Source organism: Mercenaria mercenaria, chromosome 4 (genome assembly GCF_021730395.1).
Source record: "Mercenaria mercenaria strain notata chromosome 4, MADL_Memer_1, whole genome shotgun sequence".
Classification (NCBI taxonomy): domain Eukaryota; kingdom Metazoa; phylum Mollusca; class Bivalvia; order Venerida; family Veneridae; genus Mercenaria; species Mercenaria mercenaria.
This window is the reverse complement of record NC_069364.1, coordinates 5,376,111-5,399,293: the sequence shown is the minus strand read 5'-3', so window position 1 is coordinate 5,399,293 and position 23,183 is coordinate 5,376,111. Positions and strand designations below refer to the sequence as shown.

At 36.0% G+C, this 23,183-nt stretch overlaps 1 protein-coding gene across 3 annotated transcripts in view; it reads right to left on the bottom strand.

Moving 5' to 3' along the window:
* LOC123552623 (midasin-like) overlaps positions 1 to 23,183 on the bottom strand; it is a 143,925-nt gene that overhangs the window by 101,914 nt on the left and 18,828 nt on the right. For all 3 annotated transcript variants that reach the window (XR_008370465.1, XM_053540242.1, XM_053540243.1), the window contains exons 9-35: positions 20,787 to 20,901; positions 20,079 to 20,248; positions 18,825 to 19,002; positions 18,354 to 18,466; positions 17,924 to 18,072; positions 16,450 to 16,510; positions 15,721 to 15,835; positions 14,235 to 14,319; positions 13,100 to 13,203; positions 12,330 to 12,466; positions 11,827 to 11,931; positions 11,196 to 11,292; positions 10,516 to 10,680; positions 9,879 to 10,144; positions 9,353 to 9,531; positions 8,833 to 8,924; positions 8,344 to 8,460; positions 7,627 to 7,918; positions 7,128 to 7,407; positions 5,120 to 5,252; positions 4,588 to 4,860; positions 3,578 to 3,774; positions 3,018 to 3,193; positions 2,415 to 2,618; positions 1,898 to 2,103; positions 1,001 to 1,123; positions 610 to 807 (exon numbers count right to left, since the gene is read on the bottom strand). Coding sequence is in view for 2 of the 3 variants with exons in the window: in XM_053540242.1 (XP_053396217.1) it covers positions 610 to 807; positions 1,001 to 1,123; positions 1,898 to 2,103; positions 2,415 to 2,618; positions 3,018 to 3,193; positions 3,578 to 3,774; positions 4,588 to 4,860; positions 5,120 to 5,252; positions 7,128 to 7,407; positions 7,627 to 7,918; positions 8,344 to 8,460; positions 8,833 to 8,924; positions 9,353 to 9,531; positions 9,879 to 10,144; positions 10,516 to 10,680; positions 11,196 to 11,292; positions 11,827 to 11,931; positions 12,330 to 12,466; positions 13,100 to 13,203; positions 14,235 to 14,319; positions 15,721 to 15,835; positions 16,450 to 16,510; positions 17,924 to 18,072; positions 18,354 to 18,466; positions 18,825 to 19,002; positions 20,079 to 20,248; positions 20,787 to 20,901 (4,330 nt within the window). In the remaining variant the exon portion in view is untranslated. The remainder of the gene's footprint in view (positions 1 to 609; positions 808 to 1,000; positions 1,124 to 1,897; positions 2,104 to 2,414; positions 2,619 to 3,017; positions 3,194 to 3,577; positions 3,775 to 4,587; positions 4,861 to 5,119; positions 5,253 to 7,127; positions 7,408 to 7,626; positions 7,919 to 8,343; positions 8,461 to 8,832; positions 8,925 to 9,352; positions 9,532 to 9,878; positions 10,145 to 10,515; positions 10,681 to 11,195; positions 11,293 to 11,826; positions 11,932 to 12,329; positions 12,467 to 13,099; positions 13,204 to 14,234; positions 14,320 to 15,720; positions 15,836 to 16,449; positions 16,511 to 17,923; positions 18,073 to 18,353; positions 18,467 to 18,824; positions 19,003 to 20,078; positions 20,249 to 20,786; positions 20,902 to 23,183) is intronic.

Sequence of the window (23,183 nt, the reverse complement as noted above, 5' to 3'; positions counted from 1 at the left end):
ACCAAGATAGGCAAAGGGAGGTAATAATAATTTTTCAAACTTGCGTTTCTAATGAATTCCATCTAAATACATAATTTTTAATGCAAATATTTTACAAATATATTACAATATGTCTAATATTTATACATTTCCTTAGGCAAAGTATGTTTATCAAATTTATACTTATGATAAAATAACTCTATCTTGGTTGGGCAACCAGGATAGGAAAATGAAATTTTAAAAATACCTCCAGTGAAAATCTAATTTGTATTAAGTGTTAAGTGAACATAAATGAGTGTAAATGGTCAGATGCTAAAGTTTCGGGCAAATCCGTTACATGGCCAAAATCTGATTATCCACTTTAAATACAATGCAGGAATGCCAAACAAATCTGCCATTACCAGGAGGCTCTATATACAAACAATGCAACATGTGTCAGTTATAAATAATCTCACCAATGTTCCAATGATATCAAATTAACAAAAAAAGTACAAAATGATAACTTTCAACCTTACTTTGTCAGAAACAGAACATCTGTTTACAAATGTAGTTTTCTAAAAATCCAACAATTTCATTTACAAAGGTAAAATTGCATATTATTATTATCATTATTATTATATATCTATATACCTGCGTAAACCTATTTAAGAATGATCTTGGAAGACCCTTTCTGCCTCCACCTTGGTTTAATGGATTTTGGCAAGCAAACAGTCTTGTCTTCTCATGCTGGATGTGGAATGTCTTCCCAAGCTCTGGGATATATACCTCTGCTCGATGGTCAAGGCAAGCATTCAGTCCCTCCAACACTGACTGGGAGGCCAAATTTAACTGAAAACAAGTTGTTCTCACTTTAAATATAACACAGGTCAGGTATTTCCTTAAATATATTTTTACATATATAATTAACCATACATCTAAGTCTGGTACTTTTACAATACTTTTTTATTCATAATAAGAAGTCACAAAAACTTGAAACTATGGTCACTGTTCTCTTTCCATTTATACATACAAATGAAGTTACCTCATCTAAAACAACCCAGCTTCCATCTTTAAGTGCCTGCAATAGGGGTCCATCTCTCCAGGCAAACACTCCCCCTTCTGATCCCTCCACTGGTAAATCCGCTCCAAACAGATCTGTTACATCCTGTTAAAATTTTCTAGAAGTTAAATTTTACAAAGCAAACCTTATTTATATAGTCGCATGTGTCCAAGTGAAATATAGGGAGACCATGACTGAGTATAATGGTACCCTGACTGCGATGACTGAAAAATCGGCTTGCAGCAATTTTATTTTAAATAACTGGATTTATGAAGGACTGTTGATGAATTCCTTGGCCAGTAGATTAAGTCAATGGGAATTCAACCTCCAATTCAAGTGGCACTCTGTCTTGTAAAATAGACCCTGATCTTCACTGCATAGGCAACTATGTTTTTCATCACATAAATGATATGTTTATCATTAAAGTTGGTCTGATCAAGCTTTTGTGGACAGACAGACTTGCCGAAGATGGAAAAGCACAATCCTACAATCCACGAAACAGGGACTTAACACCTGTATGTGTGTGTGTGTGTTCGGGTTTAACGTCTTTTTCAACATTTTTTCAGTCATATTAACGACGGTGTCTACTTGTAGCAGTGAGCACAATGCCCAACTTTATAGTGCTGCCTCACTGGAATATCACGCCGTAGACACGTGGCATGATACCCCACCCAGTCACATTATACTGACACCGGGCTGACCAGTCCTAGCACTATCCCCTTAATGCTGAGCGCCAAGCGAGGAAGCTGCTAGTACCATTTTTTACGTCTTTGGTATGACGCGGCCGGGGATCGAACCCACGACCTCCCGCACTCGAAGCGGACGCTCTACCAATAGGCTACCGAGGCGGTTTAACACCTGTATGGGATTTTTACTTACTGTTTGTTCAGAAAGGTTTATTCTGACTAGATCTCTACCAGCAGCTCTGGCTATTGCCCCTACAAGACTGGTCTTCCCCACACCTGGACTACCCTCCAGCAGGAGTGGGCGGGGCAGCTGTAAGGCTCTCAGTACACGTTGAGCATTCAGACATGTTCCTGGTGCTTTTAGCGCATACTGATGCTTTCCTTCACATCTTCTCTCTCCTAAAATATTCGCAACCAAGAATGTTATGGTAATTTTGGAAAAGTTGTGAAATATTTGTGTAAATTTTAAGAAGTTTTTACAAGCAAAGTACCATCTTGATACAACTACTTAACACAATCTAATAGTAGATTTCAGTGTAATTTTGATCACCTATAAGGTTGCCTTTGAATTAACTGACCAAGATCGCCATCAATCAATCCTTACTAAGATCAGTGAAAAATGAAAATACAGATTTATTGGCCTCTAAAAATGACAGTAGTGTCTTTAAAAATGGCAATAGTGAATTTCAGTGGAATTTCTCTGTAATTACCTTTAGGAATACTAAATGGAGGGATGCTGAACTCATTTTCTGTTTCCAAGACTGCATTAAAGGTCACATGACTGTTGTCAAGGAGATGAAGGTCACCAAGACCATACTCCTGATGGGTCAATAAGTTCACTTGTTTGAGAAGGAATGCCAGACACACAGTCCTCAGCTGGGTCACAACAGCATCGTTTCCCTGGCTTGTAGTTCCTGAACACATATTTATAAAACATAAACTGCTCCTCTGTATACTTGTCTATGCCTAATCACACTGGGGTGATACAGCAGCAATGATTAATTCAGGTAATTCTGCATGTTTCATAAACCAGAAGTGATGGCACAACATCATTTATCCAGATAACTTAGAATAAAGCCTGGATTGGGCATACAAAAATGAATATCATTTTATGAACAATCACACCGATCTATGTATGTCACCATATTATAGGCCATATGTTTATGTAAGACTGTGAGAAGTTTCATTTAAATCTACATTGTAGAACACCTGAACAATGCTGAAATCGCTTAAGGAGAACACCTTATCAGCCAAAAAATGCTAATTGTAATTACAAGTAAACAATTGTAAATGTAGCTGTCATTTTTCTGTACCTGCTCCAAGACCATCCAGGAACACTAGACATGCTCCATGTATATAGGCCACTGCAGGATCAAGCTTGTTATAGACTGGTTCTTCAGTCTCCATAGCAATATCTGAATCCACAGTTTTAGAACATGTGTTAATGAAATATACCCAGGTAAGTATATCTCTGATACTGACTGTACATCTACAAAGAAAAACATGATGTGTTTATGTTTGAATTTAAAATGGAACAAAATGCAAACTAATTTCAATACCTCTATTCAGTCACTTTGCAATATAACAATACAAGCTTATCTCCATAAATTTACAAGTACATACTGGTATTGTTGAATAGAATATTTTACGTTCATATTACATAGAAATCTGTGTCTTAGCATCAAATATGTGTTACATGATTACATTATGTAAGAAATGACATAAAAAGATGCATTGTCATTACACAAAGTAAACTCTCTATTCTTTCTTCTGACTTATTTTGTGGTATGACAATAACATTTTAGTCTGAATTACAAAAAAATTGTAAATTCGAAAATCTCAAAAAATATCACATATTCATATCATTTTTTACCTTTTACCAAGTTCATTGTTAGTGAACCATTCTACAAAGTCCATCATGGCTCGACCAATACCACTGGTTCCATCCTCCTGGTTACATAGATGTATCCCAGAATGCAAGTTGTGCTCGATGATGTCAATCAGATCCTGTCTGTGATTGGATGGTGGACACCAGATCTCGGTAAATCTGTTACGTAATGCCGGTGATAACTGGAATGAAAGGTGAAATTAATATCCTGATATGAGCCGCGCCATGAGAAAACCAACATAAGTGCGTTTGCGACCAGCATGGATCCAGACCAGCCTGCACATCTGTGCAGTCTGGTCAGGATCCATGCTGTTAGCTAACAGTTTCCCTAATTGGAATTGGCCTTGAAAGCGAACAGCATGGATCCTGACCAGACTGCACGGATGCGCAGGCTGGTCTGGATCCATGCTGGTCGCAAACGCACTATGTTGGTTTTTTCATGGTGTGGCTCATATTGTTGTCTATATGGGTACATGTATTTGTAACTATTATGACAACACCTAGGTTAAGAGAAATAGTGGAAGACTGCACTATAATTCATGGCAAAGTAACCTGACCTTCTTTTCTAAAACAAAAGATACTTAATTTCATCAAACATAAAGCATGAAACCTTCTTTGCCCTTTAAATTGAATTTTGTCCCTCGTTGTTAGTTTTGTGGATGTATAATCATGTAACAGAAAGCAACACTGACATTATTTAACAGCCTCAAATATTTCTTATACTTCGACTTGTTATACTGTGATTATTCCATAATGAAATTACCTACAGCAAAATAAGAAATTTTCACACAAGATTTATTTTCTCTCTACTTGTCAACTATCAATATTCGTGAATATAAATACTCATAAAAGCACAGTTATTGTTATAAATAAATTTTAATGTCTCACAAGTTGACCATATGTCACAAATATTACACCAGATAAATTTATTCCAAGTCTAAGTAAAAGCTAACTGTTAGCTGTGTGAAAATATTACCATATTAACTACTACAAACCTCTTTCTTTCCAAAATCTCCTCCTGGATTCATGGTAGCAAACACATGGAAACCTTCCTTAGCAACCACATGCTCCACCTCATTCTGGTTGCCATCCCCACCTCCCTTCTCAGCCAATAGAATTGTCCGTTCAAGTTCAAGGACACTGTTTAACCTCTCAAGGACACTGTCATCAGCCAATGAGATTTCATCAATGAGAAACATGGCTCCTTTCTTCATGGCTTGTACTAAAGGTCCATCCACCCATTCAAACAATTTCTCCTTTTTGTCTTCCTGACAACAAATTAACATGCATGGAGAAAAGCTGCAGGCAATATTTTCACGAAGTAATATAAAATAGGTTATCCTATATAGCTGTTTAGCTGGAAAGAATGAAATTTAATGCTGATTGAATAAATGGTTTCACTATGTTTTTATATGCCAAACTGTAAACCTACAAATGTGTTGCATTCTTCTGTTTTACAAGGTTGCTGTGCCTACAACAAGTTGTAAGGGGGGTACAATAAATGTTGAGAAGTAAATTAGACTTTACCTCTGAGTGTGCTCTGACAGGTCTCAGACCACCAAGAAAGTCAGCACTTTCTGTATGTAGATGACAGTTGACACTGTGTAAAGCTGTTTTATAAAGAGCTGCATACAACTGACACATTGTAGTTTTTCCGCACCTGAAATATACATAAAATATGACACTTGGGCATTCCTCTTGTCATCCAAGAAAGAACTAAGATATTTTTACACACCAAGTTCTTTGTGCCTATCATTAAGATACAGAAAACAGTGGGTATGTTTAAAGTGTACAGAATGTAAAAAAACCTAGAAATTGCTTTTGTAAAAAAGCGCATGTCTCCCCCAATGCAAAGTCCTATAGGCAAGAAGTCAATAGTGGTCAGGAGCGAAAGTCAAAGAGACACTAATGGTTGGCTGCAATAGGGATCATCTACTTGGCATGTCCAGTCATCCCGCTAAGTTTCAACACTCTTGGCCAAGTGGTTCTTAAGTCACTGTTCAGGCTCCTGTGACCTTGACCTTTGATCAAGTGACCCCAAAATCAATGGGGGTCATCTACTCTGCATGTCCAATCATCCTATTAAATTTAAACATTCTAGGTTAAGTGCTTCTCGAGTTATTTTCCAGAAATGATTTTACATGACCAGGCCCTTGTGACCTTGACCTTTAATAGACTGACCCCAAAATCAATAGGGGTCATCTACTCTGCATGTTCAATCATCCTATGAAGTTTCAACATTCTGGGTCAAGTGGTTCTCAAGTTATTGATCGGAAATTTTTTTTCCATGTTCAAGCTCCTGTGACCTTGACCTTTAAGAGTGGCCCCAAAATCGATAGGGGTCGTCTACTCTGTATGTTCAATCATCCTATGAAGTTTCAACATTCTGGATCAAGAGGTTCTCAAGTTATTGATCGGAAATAATTATCAATGTTTAGGCCCCTGTGACCTTGACCTTTAACAGAGTGACCCCAAAAACAATATGGGTCATTTACTCTACAGGAACAATCATCCTATGAAGTTTCACTAGTCTGGGTCGAGAGGTTCTCAAGTTATTGATCGGAAATGGTTTTCGATGTTCAGGCCCCTGTGACCTTGACCTTAAACAGAGTGACCCGAAAATCGATAGGGGTCATCTACTCTGCATGACCAATCATCCTATGAAGTTTCAACATTCTGGGTCAAGTGGTTCTCAAGTTATTGATCGGAAATGGTTTTCAATGTTCAGGTCCCTGTGACCTTGACCTTTGACGGAGTGACCCCAAAAACAATAGGGGTCATCTACTCTGCATGACCAATCATCCTATTAAGTTTCAACATTCTGGGTCAAGTGGTTCTCAAGTTACTGACCGGAAATGGTTTTCAATGTTCAGACCCCTGTGACCTTGACCTTTAACAGAGTGACCCGAAAATCGATAGGGGTCATCTACTCTGCATGACCAATCATCCTATGAAGTTTCAACATTCTGGGTCAAGTGGTTCTCAAGTTATTGATCGGAAATGGTTTTCAATGTTCAGGTCCCTGTGACCTTGACCTTTGACGGAGTGACCCCAAAAACAATAGGGGTCATCTGCACTACATGACCAATCATCCTCTGAAGTTTCAACATTCTGGGTCAAGTGGTTCTCTAGTTATTGATCGGAAATGGTTTTCAATGTTCAGGCCCCTGTGACCTTGACCTTTGACGGAGTGACCCCAAAAACAATAGGGGTCATCTGCACTACATGAACAATCATCCTATGAAGTTTCAACATTCTGGGTCAAGTGGTTCTCTAGTTATTGATCGAAAATGGTTTTCAATGTTCAGGCCCCTGTGACCTTGACCTTTGACGGAGTGACCCGAAAAACAATAGGGGTCGTCTACTCCAGCAGCCCTACAACCCTATGAAGTTTGAAGGTTCTAGATCAAATGGTTCTCCAGTTATTGATCGGAAATGAAGTGTGACGTACGGACGGACAGACAGGGCAAAAACAATATGTCTCCCCCAGAGGTGGGGAGACATAATTATCAATTCATCAATGGAAGACACTTACCCAGTTTCTCCAACCAGTAAGATTGGCTCTTTGTATCTTATGGCTTGTCCAATCAGAACAGCCAATCTTCTCATACTGTACGTCCAAACCACATGATGAAAGCCCTCTGCTGATTGGCTCAGCACACTCCCTAAACACGATTTCGAGGTCAAGGATGTTGAAGTATTTAGTGTATATAGTGAACTGGCAGTAAGTTTACATTTGAAATGTTTCTGGATCACTTCCTGAATGACATCTGCTTCCTCAGGTTTCCTTACCCTGCCAGCCAGTAACATATAACCTGAATGTACAAATATATCAAATGTAAACAATCACTGTTTGTTTCCTAGAAACAGTCAACAATACATCATCAGAAATAACAATGAATATAGGAAGTTCTAAACTAGCAGACATGCATTTATACTTAAAATACATAGTGTTACTCTAAACAAAGGAATTATTGTTTAATTAGAAAGCTCATGTAAAAGCCAGACATTTTTTATATTTCATTTATACTTACCTTGATCTGCCAAGTGTTTGTCCCAATCATAGAATTTCTTTCCATCCATCTCGGGACACTTGTACCTTCCTGCCCATCTGAACAGATCCCGTAGCGTCATAAAACCCATCTTGCCAGCAAACACTCCAGAACCCCGCCTGCGGGTCTGCAGCTCTAACATGACTGCCACAAGTCGCCGTGCATATGAGAGAGGAATATCACATCTCTCGTGCAGTATGGTTTCCAGTTCTTTACTGGGTATCAAATCAAAGTGAAGCTCTACAAACCTGTTCCTGAACGCTCTTGACAACATCTGCAAATTTGTTTGTGTTAGACTTAATGCTATGAATTCAATGCTATAAATGTCCTAAACTATATATTCTTACTCCGTAGTTCAGCTCAAATACGCACACTCAACTGACTTTTTCAAATAATCTTGTAGATAGATGCAATCTGTGTTTTTAGGACTTACAAACTTGTGACTGGTATCCAATGCATACTAACCTAACTCTCTGGTGCACTGAATAAGCAAGGATACATTTTATTTAATTTTTTTTTGATAAAGGGAGACAAAATATGTAACCTTAAACAAAATTTAGCTGCATACAAATATGGCAGAAAATTAAGTTTTACATAAGACTTGAGAAAATACTTCATGTTACTGTCCTGACATCATTTCATATGAACTGCAAAGTCTTATAAAAGACGGCATGAATTGTGAAAAGATGTTAAAATAACCTTTCTGCCACCATACTGTCCTGGTGGATTCTGGGTAGCAAACAACATAAACTTTGGGTGAGCTTTCACTGTCTCCTGGGTCTCTGGTATATACAGCTCTCGGTTATCATCCAACAACTGTAAAAGGGAAAAAACATAGAGTATTTCTACTTAAAATATTGGTACAATACAGTTTAATAAGCATGTTGCATTTTTCAGTATCTAGTGAGAAAAGAATTAATTCCTATGTCATACCAACATTTCACATGGACTAACAAAGTCTGAGCCACTTTGTTTGATTGTAACTGAAAATTCTTTGTCATATTCAATGCCCTATTCCATCAGTTTGTAAGGAACTGGCTGTTCAATGTGATCCAGAGCAAGCTTCTCTCCAGTTTATTATTTCTGTTTTCTAAACAAACTTTTAGATGGCCTTCATAAAAGAATACACTACTGCAACAAGCATGATTTTTTCTTGTTAATTTATCAACATAAAATCCTTGCCCCTACCCTATTCAGAGCCTCCAGTACATCTGTTGGGGCAAGGTTTAATTCATCAAGTATGATCCACTGTCCTTTCTTCATGGCCTCAACCAGAACACCTGCAACATATAAACACCAGTATAATAACCTCTGCATATTCCTTAACATACGTGGTGTTTGAAGTCTCATAAAGAAAGAAGATAAGAAACTTAATTTGGTCTTCAGATTAAGCCTAAAAATATGACCACAGGAACACTGGTATCAATGTGTTAACATATCTTTTGATGTTAAAAAATAAAGTTTTTAGTATCTGGACAAATAAGTTATTATTGGTTATCTGCAGTGTCTCCATACAGAATACTGTGAAATCATTTTGTTCAAGTAGGTCGAATTTTTGCGTATTTCACACCAGGAATGATGCACAAATTTAAGACCGCGCTATCATTTATCCCTTAAGTATCCGAATTTATTTCCTGTCCAAAATATATGTATGTTTTATGCCTGTCAAATCATATCACAGTACAGCATGTGAAGAAATGATACCAACCTTCTTTAAATGCCAGTTTTCCATTCTCATCAGCAGCATAGCAACCAACATATTCCTGCAGATCAGTGTGTTCATGGTTGTTTACACGTACACATATGTTACCAGTAGACTGGGCCAGCCATTTTATCAGACTGGTTTTACCAACGGAAGTTTCTCCCTGTAGTAACACTGGATGTTGTCTGAAAAATAAGCTCTTATAAAGCTAAAATTATTCCTTCTGCAGGAACTTAGATTCTACTGAAGAGTAAATTTTACATGTACAACGTATTTTGAAGAACACAGATTTGTATATCTTTAGGTATATTTTAACTCTAATTCACAGTTATTTTATGAGTAAAAATTTATGCATTTTTTTTCAAAGTAAAATATCAATTTCAAAAATGTCAAATCAGTATTTCCTATTTACAAGCATTTAATATATCATACACATCGAAAACTCGGTTACTTCAACCTCTGTCAACTAAGAGATATGTATAGTTCAAACACTTAAAGATATTCTTACGATATTCTACATAATTCAACATACCCGGCTGAAACTACTCTTGCTAGATCTTTCAGATTGGCTCTCACTGACTGAGTCAAGATATAGTCATCTGGTATATGTGGCTCAAGGTCCCCAACAGATATCCAGTACCCTTCAAAATTTAAGCTCCGCCCACAAGGTGGCATGGGGAGGGGCTGTTTGAGGACAGATTTGATGTTAGATTTTCCCAGGACATGTTGACATACTAGCTGTTGTACTACTGGATGTGAAGACCTGTCCAGCTGAGTGAGAAAACTCAAACAAAATCCCTGAAAATATTAATTTATGTGGCAAGTTGCTAGGCAACAACTGACAAGAAAATGTATAACTCAATAGGAGTCATCTAAAAATTTCCCATTAACTATATAACTATCGCCTCTACCAATTTCTGCCAAAAAGTCATATCTGTTTCTAGTAAGTTAGTGAAACTGGTCTAAATACCAGCATTGTCAACTATTTTACAGGAAAATCTGCTTATATTCCTGATGATATGCATGTCTGTCATCATTCTGACCATTTGGTTGACAAACTTAGGCTACAGATTGCCAAATTTCAATTCAAACCAAAGATTCTATTTTTCATGACAAAAAAAAAACTTAATACCTATGCCCTATCAACTGGTACTGCATACCCTACCTACCTCGTACAATGATCTTGGCACAGACCCGCATGTATTCTTGGCTGCATATCTCAGTGCCCGACATAAAGTCCTCAGACTGTAATGAGGTGGATGACCTGTCCCATCTGTCAGTTTCTTGCTGGCCTCGGTTCGAATAGTAAGGTAAAATTTCACTATACCATCAACCTATCACACAACATCAAAGCTCTGTTTTGATTATTTTCTAAGTATATAATACTTTAGGTAATCTTTTAGCAAATGTGTTTTTATTTAATACCTGTCTCAACAACATTTCTGTAACATTTATGTAATATAGGGTCAGTTAACAAAACTTTACTATTGTCTATTATCATTTCTTGAATAAAATCTTCTTAAATACTACAAACTTTCCCCTACAGGTAAAGCTTAAACTTCTCCACATAAACAAAGATCGATAATGACTTAACTGGGAGTCAAACAAAATTTACCCTATCAAATATCAGACTCATGACCCCATGATTGATACTCAATATAGAAATAGCCAGGCAAGCACACTTCACGTTCCAGTTTTTCTCATAATGCAATACTGTTTATTACAATACGATTGATAAGTGACTGGAAAACACAATTAAATGCCGACCCTGACTTTGTAAGTTAAAATGTTGTTACGGGCAGAATAAGTTCACAGTCTCCACAGTCCCTATAACTACAGCGTAACATACCTGTCCTGCAGTGAGTGACAGACCCTGGAGATAATCACAGACCAAGATCTTCAAGTCTGCTGGGTCTTCTAACTCATCAACAAACAGCTCTGTAAACCTGAAACACCAAACAATCATCATGCAGCATAAAAAATTTCAAAGTAAGGAAGACATACATTTATGCCATGAAGCAAACCTCAAACTTGGTTGCTTGGAAACATTGACACAAATATCCATTGTATGATTTTGAATCCCTACCACTTAAGGATGTTGATGATCAAAATTTTGTGGAAATCCACCCAGTAGTTCTGGAGAAGAAGGCATCTGCAGGAAATGACTGTACTGTATGGGTCATGCTCCCCATGGGGCTCAAGGCTATCATTTGTAAAATTTAAAAAACCTTATCACTACATGATGCTTCAAGCCAAATTTGGTTGAATTCAATCTCATAGTTTTTGACCAGAAGTTGTTTGAAGGAAATGTTGACCGCCTTATGGAGGGCCAACACATGATCCATTAGCTCACAATGATACTCCTGAAAAGTTCAACTAAAAAAAGAAAGCACTGAAACAGTTCCGAACCTAAAAATGAGTATTATGAATAGATCACTAAGAAAGAAAATTTCCTTATTTACATGACAGATAGAACATACCTATTTCTGATACCAGGAGACAAGTCCTTTTTGCCGACATCAGTTGCTGGATTCATACATGCAAACAGACGGAATTCTGGGTGACGTACAACTGGCTCTACATCTCTGTAAACAAAATCAGATTTTTATCCAGCTGTGCAAAGTCTGATACTGCCATGTATTTTTCTTATTAAACAGGAAACAGACTATAAAGAATCTAAAACATCACTTGAAAATTCAATTTACAGGAAATTCATTTTTCTCCCTAACCTACACTAGTAACCAGGCTCTATGGAAGCTGCTTGTCAATTAGTCAATGTCATATACCTTACTACAAATACAGGGCTGGGTATCTTTTTAATACAATATCCTACTGCATTTTAATACAATATCCTACTGCATTTTAATACAATATCCTACTGCATTTTAGTACAATATCCTACTGCATTTTCAAACTTTTAGATTATTAAACTGATGAAACTTTCTGAGTATTTGATGACAACACTGATCCTGAAGCAACATACCCACGTTCCATAAGTAGTAAAGAACCTGTGGTTCTCTCAAGCAGACCACTGAGACATTCTAATGTTTCCATGGCAGCCAAGTTGATCTCATCTAGCAACACCCAGTCTCCTGCTCTTATAGCCTTCACTAAACTACCCTAGAAAATAAGAAAAATAATGTCATGTTTCAACATTGTCTCCATGATACCTATAACTGAAGAATAAAAACAGTACAATTTCTAAAACAAGATTTACTACAACTCTCTTCTTAAATTATGTACAACCTAAGTATATATTTTTTTGTTTTCACTGAGTTTTGTTTATACCAATTTATTTTAGCTTGATTATGATGAAAGCTTTGGCTTATTTGATCTACTCTTTAGTCTGATTCCTGGAAAAACCATTACTGGTGTTATATGAGAAAGCATGGTAATGACTCCATAACTCCTAGTTTGAACCCACGACTACTGGGACAACTGCTGACACCTTAAGCACAAGACCACTGCTCCCCTTACATTGATAACATCAAATCGACACAATTACAGGTCATATGGTGACATTCCATCTTCTGATAGTAGAGGAAGACACATGTGACATTATTTCAGGTATGTGCAGGCATTGGGTAGAACATACAATCTTTCGAAAGTTAGCTGTATGGCTTCCTCACATGAAAGAATTCTACATATAAAGTGAGGTTTGGAACCAACAGTTGTGATGGGGCAAGTGATTCGAAGTCAGTGAACCCTTGAGATGCCTGATCCATACAAAGTAAATGAACAATCGTATCGTACCTCCATAAATGTGAAGGCCAGTGCATTCTGTGTCTGATGAACTTGTATCTTTAACTGTGACAGACGTTTGGATATTGACTGCCACTTCTTTAGAAACTTTGTCTCTGAAATGGAACATTAGAACATATAAGATATATTGGAATTCAATATGCATACATAAACAGGTACAATGTCTAGTATACTACATGATTCCAAGTTTTAATAATACATGATTAAAGCTCTGTGTCACCTAGATCCAAATACACAGCATAATAGACAAATTCTCAATATTAAAATCAAGTTATGTTTAATTATTAAATGCCAATAACACAAGGATTGCAGTTGTGCTATTAGAAATGTACAGGAGTTAAAACTGTCTCAAAAATTTTCCACACACCTTTAAAGTTGATGTCTTTTGATTTTGTTAAAATCTTTACAACTTTTTTTTCTCTAAAACAGCTCAAGTTTTGCATCTAAATATTTTTTCTTGAAATCTGAATGAACAGCAAAGACAGAACTAGTACAATAGATAAATTTTTGAACAATACAAATGGATATCTGGTGTTCAAATTTTAATCTTGAAGGATGACTACCCGTAATAGGCCATACATACAACTTGATAATGTAAGCTTTGAAAAAGTCAAACGATAGAAATAGGGTGCATATTGACAAGTTATATAGTGACAGAAGTTATAAAAAATTTCCATTAGATTACCTCCCCTGATAATTTTGTGTTTTCATAAGTTATCTCCCCTGAAAACTAGAAAACAATAATTTTCTCCTTTTTCCTACAGGGAATTTTAGATTTCTTTTTGATATTTGTATTAGAATCATATAATGCAGCTTTCTACCGCAAAATTTTCTCGGAACTCAAGTTCAGATTCTTATAATCAAAGAAATTATATATTTCCCATAGGCATCAATGTTAACTTCAATACCGATTATCTCCCCGCAAAATGATAAAATTTGAAAAATCTCTCGTGAAACATTTTTAATTTTGAATGTCTTTAAAGTGACCCAATGTCATTTAAATATTACCATCCAGTTACAAGATATGAAATATGGCTATTACACCATGTTATCCCTAAGACGATAATTACCAGTACTTCTGGAATGAAAGAGCAGTAAAATAAAAACTATTAAGTATACAAATTACCTCTCTCAAATTTCTGAAGAGCAGACTTTGTGGTATGTTCCATCAATGAGAATAAGTTTTCCCACTTTCTCTTCCCAAAAGAATCCTGTAATACAGGTGTAAAAACAAGATAACTAAATGGTATAGAACAACAATGTTCCAAGTGATACAGATATTTCTTTTTCTAAGTTCTACACTGAGCTCATGTTATAATTTTATGGTGAAACAGGAAGCAAAACAATTTTTCAAGTCAGTGCCACTCTACTGGCAAACAGATATTAATTTGTCCCAATGCCATGTGTCTGTGCCACATGTAATATCACTATCAGAATGATGTAATCGCAGACTAATATAATTAGGATGTGAATTTATTGTGACAATTTGCTAATTCACTGCGCTGACTAATTTACTATATTGTACAATATTTATTCTCCTAATCACTGCTATTTTGTGTTACAGACTTTTAACACAAAAAGTTTGCAATATCCCTCATACACCTGTAAATGTCCAAGCAAATTTGTATAATATATACTGCACATACCTGTGAATGTCCCAGGAACATGGTGTCATATATCCTGCACATACCTGTGAATGTCCAAGGATCATGGTGTCATATATCCTGCTCGTACCTCTAAATGTCTCAGAAACTTTGTATGATTGTCCAGTACATACTTGTGAATGCCCTAGGAACATGATGTCAAATATCCTGCACATACCTGTGAATGTCCGAGGAAAATGGTTTCATATATCCTGCACATACCTGTGAATGTCCAAGGAACATGGTTTCATATATCCTGCACATACATGTACCTATGAATGTCCTAGGATCATGGTGTCATATATCCAGTACATACCTGTGAATGTCCAAGGAACACTGTATCATATATCCTGCACATACTTGTGAATGTCCAAGGAACATGGTGTCATATATCCTGCACATACCTGTGAATGTCCAAGGAACATGGTATCATATATCCTGCACATACCTGTGAATGTCCAAGAAACATGGTGTTATATATCAGTACATACCTGTGAATGTCCGAGGAACATGTCATATATCCTGCACATATCTGTGAATGTCTGAGGAACATGGTGTCATATGCCCACTACATACCTGTGAATGTCCAAGGAATATGGTGTCATTTATCCTGCACATACCAGTAAATGTCCAAGGAACATGGTGCCACATATCCTGCACATACCTGTAAATGCCCTAGGAATATGGTGTCATATATTCTGCACATACATGTAAATGTCCAAGGAACATGGTGTCATATATCTAGTACATACCGGTGAATGTCCGAGGAACATGTCATATATCCTGCTCATACCTGTGAATGTCTGAGGAACATGGTGTCATATGCCCAGTACATACCTGTAAATGTCTGAGGAACATGGTGTCATATATCCTGCACGTACCTGTTAATGTCCAAGGAACATGGTGTCATATATCCTGCACATACCTGTAAATGTCCGAGGAACATGGTGTCATATATCCTGCACATACCTGTAAATGTCCAAGGAACTTTGCATTCTGTTTCCTGGAGAAACTCTTACAGAACAGCAACTCAAAATCCTCGTAGAAAGGTTTTATGATATGTTTCACATCCACTGGCTTGAATCTGCATAAATTTTCAAAATGCAACATTTAATAAAAGAGTCAAGCCAACACACAACACATGACAGCTTTCTACACTATTATTTGGACTATGTCATTATCAGTACATTCTAACACCTATAAGTGATACCTCTGTATAGCATATACCTCTATTTACAGACAGATATTGTTTACATATTCTCCACTGCATCAACCTCTGTATAACTAGAGCTATAGTGGCAGAACCCCAGAGATTGACATTTTCAGCATAAATCCGGTAATTGTTATCTAATAGTCTATTACAGCTGCGAACATTGTATCGGAGGAACCACTGGGTGATTCCCAACAGGACTTTGTCAAGTGACCTTCTGCATTGTGTGATACAGCTACTTATAAGATGTACCAAATGAGAATTAGCACTGCACTAACTTGAGGAAAGATTAGACTTCTTGCATTATGCACATACTCTCATTGCAATCTATCATAATGACTATGAAAAATTTCCCTTCAGTAGTTGACTTTATTATGCTTATTTGGTTCAAGTTGTTGTTTTTGATGTTATCATTATCATAATTATTATCTATACTATCATTCAGAAAATATCTATTAATGTTAAAAAGATTAACAGATTATATTTACCCTCCAAGAAGATCTGCACTGTCACTTTGTTGATTCATATTGATAACATGTAACTTGTGTCCTGTAATGTATATTTTCCTCTTTTATCTTATATAGTTTAAATTTAATACAAATTGGTACAGAAAAAAATATATTTGAAGCAAAACATATTACACCTGAAGAATAGCTAATAGTCCTTTCAACAAGAGCACCGCCTTGCGGGTGCTGACGCTCATCTGATTTTTTTTGTATAATAGAAATATTGTCCTACCCATGATTTTCTAAGTCTAAAAAGGGCTATCATTCTTGCAAAAAGCAGGATAGAGTTATGTTTCTTGATGTACAGTGTCCACTTATGATGCTGAAAAACTGTTGCAAGTTTTAAAGCAATAGCTTTGCTAGTTTATGAGAAAAGTTGACTTAAACATAATATTCAACCAAGAAAATAATTTTTCTAAGTCCAAAAGGGGCAATAATTATTGCAAAAAGCAGGATGGAGTTATGTTTCTTGCTGTACAGGGTCAGCTTATGATGGTGAACAAGTGTTGCAAGTTTTAAAGCAATAGCTTTGACAGTTTAGGATAAAAGCTGACCTAAACATAAAACTTAACCAAGAAATCTGATATTTTCTAAGTCCAAAAGGGGCCATAATTCTTGCAAAAAGCAGGATGGAGTTATGTTTTCTGTACAGGTCGTTATGATGGTGAACAAGTATTCAAGTTTTAAGCAATAGCTTTGATAGTTTAGGATAAAAGTGACCTAACATAAACTTACAGAAATGATTTTATTAGTCAAAGGGCAATAATTCTTGCAAAAGCAAGATGGAGTTTGTTTTTGATGTACGGTCACTTAGTGTGAACAAGTATTCAAGTTTCAAAGCAATAGCTTTGATAGTTTAGGAAAAAGTTGACCTAAACATAAAACTTAACCAAGAAATCTAATATTTTCTAAGTACAAAAGGGGCCATAAATCTTGCAAAAAGCAAGATGGAGTTATGTTTCTTGCTATACAGGGTCAGCTTATGATGGTGAACAACTATTCCAAGTTTCAAAGCAATAGCTTTGATAGTTTAGGAGAAAAGTTGACCTAAACGTAAAACTTAACCAGGCAACGCCGACGCCGACAACCGCTCAAGTGATGACAATAACTCATCTTTTTTTTTCAAAAAATCAGATGAGCTAAAAATGTACCTCAAAATCTAATCTTCCTAATTAGTATATACATGCACTAAAAATAACAAAAAGCCATAACTTTAAGTATCAAGAGTCCTTCTAGTAGTTCTATATTCATGTGCATCCATCATTTACCATCCTCACTGAAAGTTTGATAATGAAAGAAGATATAAAGATTTTCTGGATCTATGCAGGTTTTAAAGAATATTATTTTTATTTCCATTATATTTCAAAATTACTTTCTCTTTCAAGACTGTTTTTCTTGTACTGTTTCTAAAGGCTTCTTTCATTTACTTAGAATATTGTTTATCCAAAAATAGTACCTAGTTGTTCAGCGAGATACTGTACAGAAGATGTCTTGCCGGTTCCTGTCTCTCCCACTAGTAAGACTGGTTCCTGGTTCTTGACACACACTGCCACTCTTTCAAGTAAAACACTTGACTGACGAGTGTAAGAAAAAGTGCTCCTTCTTCTGAAATTAGTCAAGCTTCTCCCTTATAATACACTGCTAGAGAAAATACTCTTAGTATGGATTTAATACTGAACTTCCAAAAAAAAAAAAAACAGAAGAAAATCATTTTCGTTTCTAAGAGAAAACAATTTATGGATTCAAAATATAAAAGATAAACTGGTACTTTTTTTGTCTGATGGAATTTATTTTAGTGACCTGCTTAAACAACAAATTCCACAAATATAAGGCCTGTCCCCACATGAATATCAATTATTTAACAGTATTCTAAAAACAGCAAATACCTTGACTGCATGAATGAAGAGGTTTCGAGAACTGGTAATGTAACTCTACCCACACAGAATGTTTTAGATGTTGAAGTTACATCTGGTTTATACTTGTCATTGAAATATTCCACCTGAAACAAGTAAATATCCTTTAATTCACACACATAGAGGACAAACACTATTGTTCGGTTGTGTGTAAATTTCTTTTATCAGCAATCTTATTCTACTACAAAACAGAAGTTATTCAATTATGTTGAAATAAATACTGCAGTAAACAGAAAATTTTAATTTGGCTTTTTGGATTACATTAAATTATCCAAGTCTCATAATTGCTCCGTTGAAGCAGAATGGTACAGTACCTGGTATATTTTTGCCCCACTGGGGCGATAAATCTTTGTCAATTATTTTGTTTCCTGAAGGTTTGTATGGTTTAATTAAAACAGACTTGATACAATCAACAAATACGTTGATAACTGACATAGAGATTACCTTCACTTTAGTGATGTTGAGTTTAGCTCCAATGGCTTCAGCTAGGGGTATACGTCTGTCACGCTTAGACAAACATGCAACAAAACAATCCAAGGCTTCTAGAAAGACAAAGTTGCCTGCCCCTGATGAGGACACATCGAAGTCCTTAGCAATTCTTCCACACCAAGTTATCAAGTCTCTGCAAATTGATGATATCTCATTTTAACCCTTAACATGCTCAATTTCTATAATGAACTTGTATATCTTTCAATTTGGACAGTACCATTAATTACTAAAAGGGGTGCTTACTAAAAAGATACTGACTGAATAGCGAACAGTGCAGATCATGATCTACACTGGTCGCAAATGCAGAATCAATCGTGTCCAGCATGATAAGGGTTAACAAAGATTACCTACCAAATACAAGCAGCAAAGTCTGGACTTAGATATCTAATATGAAAGCCAAGATGTCACTATATATGCCTGTCATAACAAATTAAAATCACATAAATTTTAAAACAATAATTTAACTGTGAACACACAATCAATTTTGACAATTTGATGATCTAAACTGGCTTATCAAACTTGACCTAGATTTTATGGCAAAACATTTTCTGTATAAGTATGGTTGAGGTCAAAGAGAAATTACTCTGGTTATCAAGTGGTACTGTCTATTCTGACTAATTAAAGGGGCATAACTCTTGACATGCTGATCCAAATTGAGTGGCTATTCATCTTGACCTTTATCTTCTAGAGATAACATTTTGTGTAAATTTAGTTTAGTTCTTAGAAAACATATATTGGGCAGATACATATAGTATTCTCAATGTTTAGTAAGTCAAAGCCTATAATTCTGGAGATAAATGTCAGTACTACATGTAGCTTGCAATCGGATTTGACCTTACTTTTCTTGATACACATTTAGCATATGTTTGGTCTAGTTCTGAGAAAATATACTCTTGTTAATGAGTAGACAACAATTTAACAAACCACTATCAAGTTAGTACATTAAGAATTAGTTTAAAAGAAGTTTGTGAACACAAAGGGACAACTTGCATATGTTAAACTTTGTGAATCCACTATTCAAATTCTATGCGATGTATGTTTGTTGGCATTAAAAAAGTATAATGAGATTCTGCTTGCTGCTTTTAAAAAGCTACCAAATTACCAATCCATCAAAATTATTTTGCATTACTCTAATGTAAATTTAACAAGAAAAGAAGAACGTTTACTTTCAACCAGTTTGTTTATGAAAGAAGGCAATCTAAAATTTACCTTGTTGAAATTTGCCTCCCGTCATGTGACAGGAACTTTCCAACAGACTCCATCTCTGTCTCCATGGCAACACTGGATGCCCCCTGGTGGTCACCAGCAGATAACAGGAAATATATATCCAACAATTTGTCAACCACAGTCTCCAAACTGGGGTACTTTGTACATAATACCTGAAAAACATAAAGAATATCAACATCAACATAAGCTCATTTTGTGTCAGGTGTGAATGCAAATTAAGCGAAAGTCTTGAACTCAACTCTTTTATTGTATTACATCTGGTTCAGAATTATAAAGTGATAACATTTGATAAATATGTCAGACAGCTTAAATAACTTTTAGTGGCTACATCTCTTTGGTATATGTGTGTAATTTTATTTATACCCATATGGGCAACACCTCAAGAAGACTGTTCGTAACTTTCAGAGGATAGTGCAAGATACAGAAGACGCTCCAATTCCAGCAGCTTCCCTGGTTCTTTAGCATACCAGGAGTATATACAAACATGTACAGTATACACAGGATTCTTATCTGCTAGTTCGTTATTTTTATTTTAGAAAAGAGTGCATAGCCCATGTCTACGAGCGGAACCAGTTAGGATTTCTGTTCTCAGATAAGTCAGGCATACAAGTTGAATGTCGTATACTGGGACACATACTGCATTGCACTATTAAAGCTGATGTTGTTGTGGTTTAATTACTAAGTAAATACCTTAGAAAGTTCAGTTCTGGTGAGAGGTTCCACTAGTACAGATGTCCACAATTTATCCAGTAAAGCACTATTACTATTCTGTTGTTTGTTCCAGCCAGTGCTTCCAGTCAATAACCTGTAATGTATACAACACTATTCTAAAAGTATTTAAAATAGAAATATATTGGAAACAAAGTGCTAATGTAGATGCAATCAATTTTTCTTAAAGTCATCACAGGCTATAAAACATTACAACATTATGGCACTGTTTTGATTTATTATTGATATATACATGATCAATCTACAAGCCTGGTATATTCTAAGCTGTATCAGGCTAGTAGCTTTACAAGGTAATTTTTTCATTTATTATGTTGAACAGTATAAAACTTAAAAATAAGTTTACAGATGACTTGTGCTATGTTTCTTCCAGTATATTTCTCTATTTACAAAAAAACTATGTAAAGTAACCTTACAGGTATTAATTGAGCTCCCTACTGTTATGTGCCTTTAAAATGTCATCATCTGATTTCTGTTTACTGACATAAACTTCCTGCGTATTGTTTAAATGATTTAAATTGGCATAAAAAGTGTTTTTAGTTTATTAAATGCATAATTAAAGAATGACTTATATAGCACCTGTCAATGTTAGGTTTATAGTAGGCTCATGTCAAAAATATCTGAAGAATCGCTAAAACTCATCTTTCATTTATTGTCTGAAACTCACCTACAAACCTAATAGAGCCACCAAATCTAATACAGCCAGCTACTGTACATGCAAATCTTATATATAATGGCATATTTCATAAACAACAACATTTCAACTTTCAGATTTAGAGTACTTCCTGAACATGAATAGCAGCAAGGTGTATACTATAACCAGCTATGTGTGTCTTGAAATTTATTTTTACAAATACTTAAACAACTTTAAAACCTATTTATAAGTAGCCCAAGACAGTCTCCTGCATAAAAACAACCTCATTTAGGTGAGAAATGCAGTGTTAGGAAGCAAGTTCCACAATTAAATGTATCCTCTATATAATTGGCCTCTTTGCCCTGTGAGATAGCATACTAACAGTAATGAATACCCATCTAACAAAAAAAGAACAGTTTAATTGTAGCAACTTAAACAAGAGGACCATGATGGTCCTGAATCGCTCACCTATCCCCACATGACACAGTGTTGAACTGAGTACGACGTCGTTATTTCTATTATTTGACATAGTGACCTAGTTTTTGAGCACATGTGACCTAGATATCATCAAGATAAAAAATTCTGACCGATTTTCATGAAGATCCATTGAAAAATATGACCTCTAGAGAGGTCACAAGGTTTTTCTATTATTTGACCTAATGACCTAGTTTTTGAAGGCACGTGACCCACTTCTGAATCTGACCTAGATATCATCAAGGTGAACATTCTCACCAATTTTCATGAAGATCTCATGAAAAATATGGCCTCTAGAGAGGTCACAAGGTTTTTCTATTTTTCAACCTACTGACCTAGTTTTTGACCGCACGTGACCCAGTTTCGAACATGACCTAGATATCATCAAGAGGAACATTCTGATCAATTTTCATGAAGATCCATTGAGAAACATGGCCTCTAGAGACGTCACAAGGTTTTTCTATTTTTCGACCTACTGACCTAGTTTTTGACCGCACGTAACCCAGTTTCAAACCTAACCTAGATATAATCAAGGTGAACATTCTCACCAATTTTCATGAAGATCCAATGAGAAATATGGCCTCTAGAGAGGTCACAAGGTCTTTCTATTTTTAGACCTACTGACCTAGTTTTTGACCGCATGTGACCCAGTTTCGAACTTGACCTAGATATCATCAAGGTGAACATTCTGACAAATTTTCATGAAGATCCATTGAGAAATATGGCCTCTAGAGAGGTCACAAGGTTTTTCTATTTTTAGACCTACTGACCTAGTTTTTGACCCCACATGACCCAGTTTCGAACTTGACCTAGATATCATCAAGGTGCACATTCTGACCAATTTTCAAGAAGATCCATTGAGAAATATGGCCTCTAGAGAGGTCACAAGGTTTTTCTATTTTTAGACCTACTGACCTAGTTTTTGACCGCACGTGACCCAGTTTCGAACTTGACCTAGATATCATCAAGGTGAACATTCTGACTAATTTTCATGAAGATCCATTGAGAAATATGGCCTCTAGAGAGGTCACAAGGTTTTTCTATTTTTAGACCTACTGACCTAGTTTTTGACCGCACGTGACCCAGTTTCGAACTTGACCTAGATATCATCAAGGTGTACATTCTGACCAACTTTCATAAAGATCCCATGAAAAATGTGACCTCTAGAGTGGTCACAAGCAAAAGTTTACGCACGCACGCACGCACGCACGCACGCACGGACGACGGACGCCACGCGATCACAAAAGCTCACC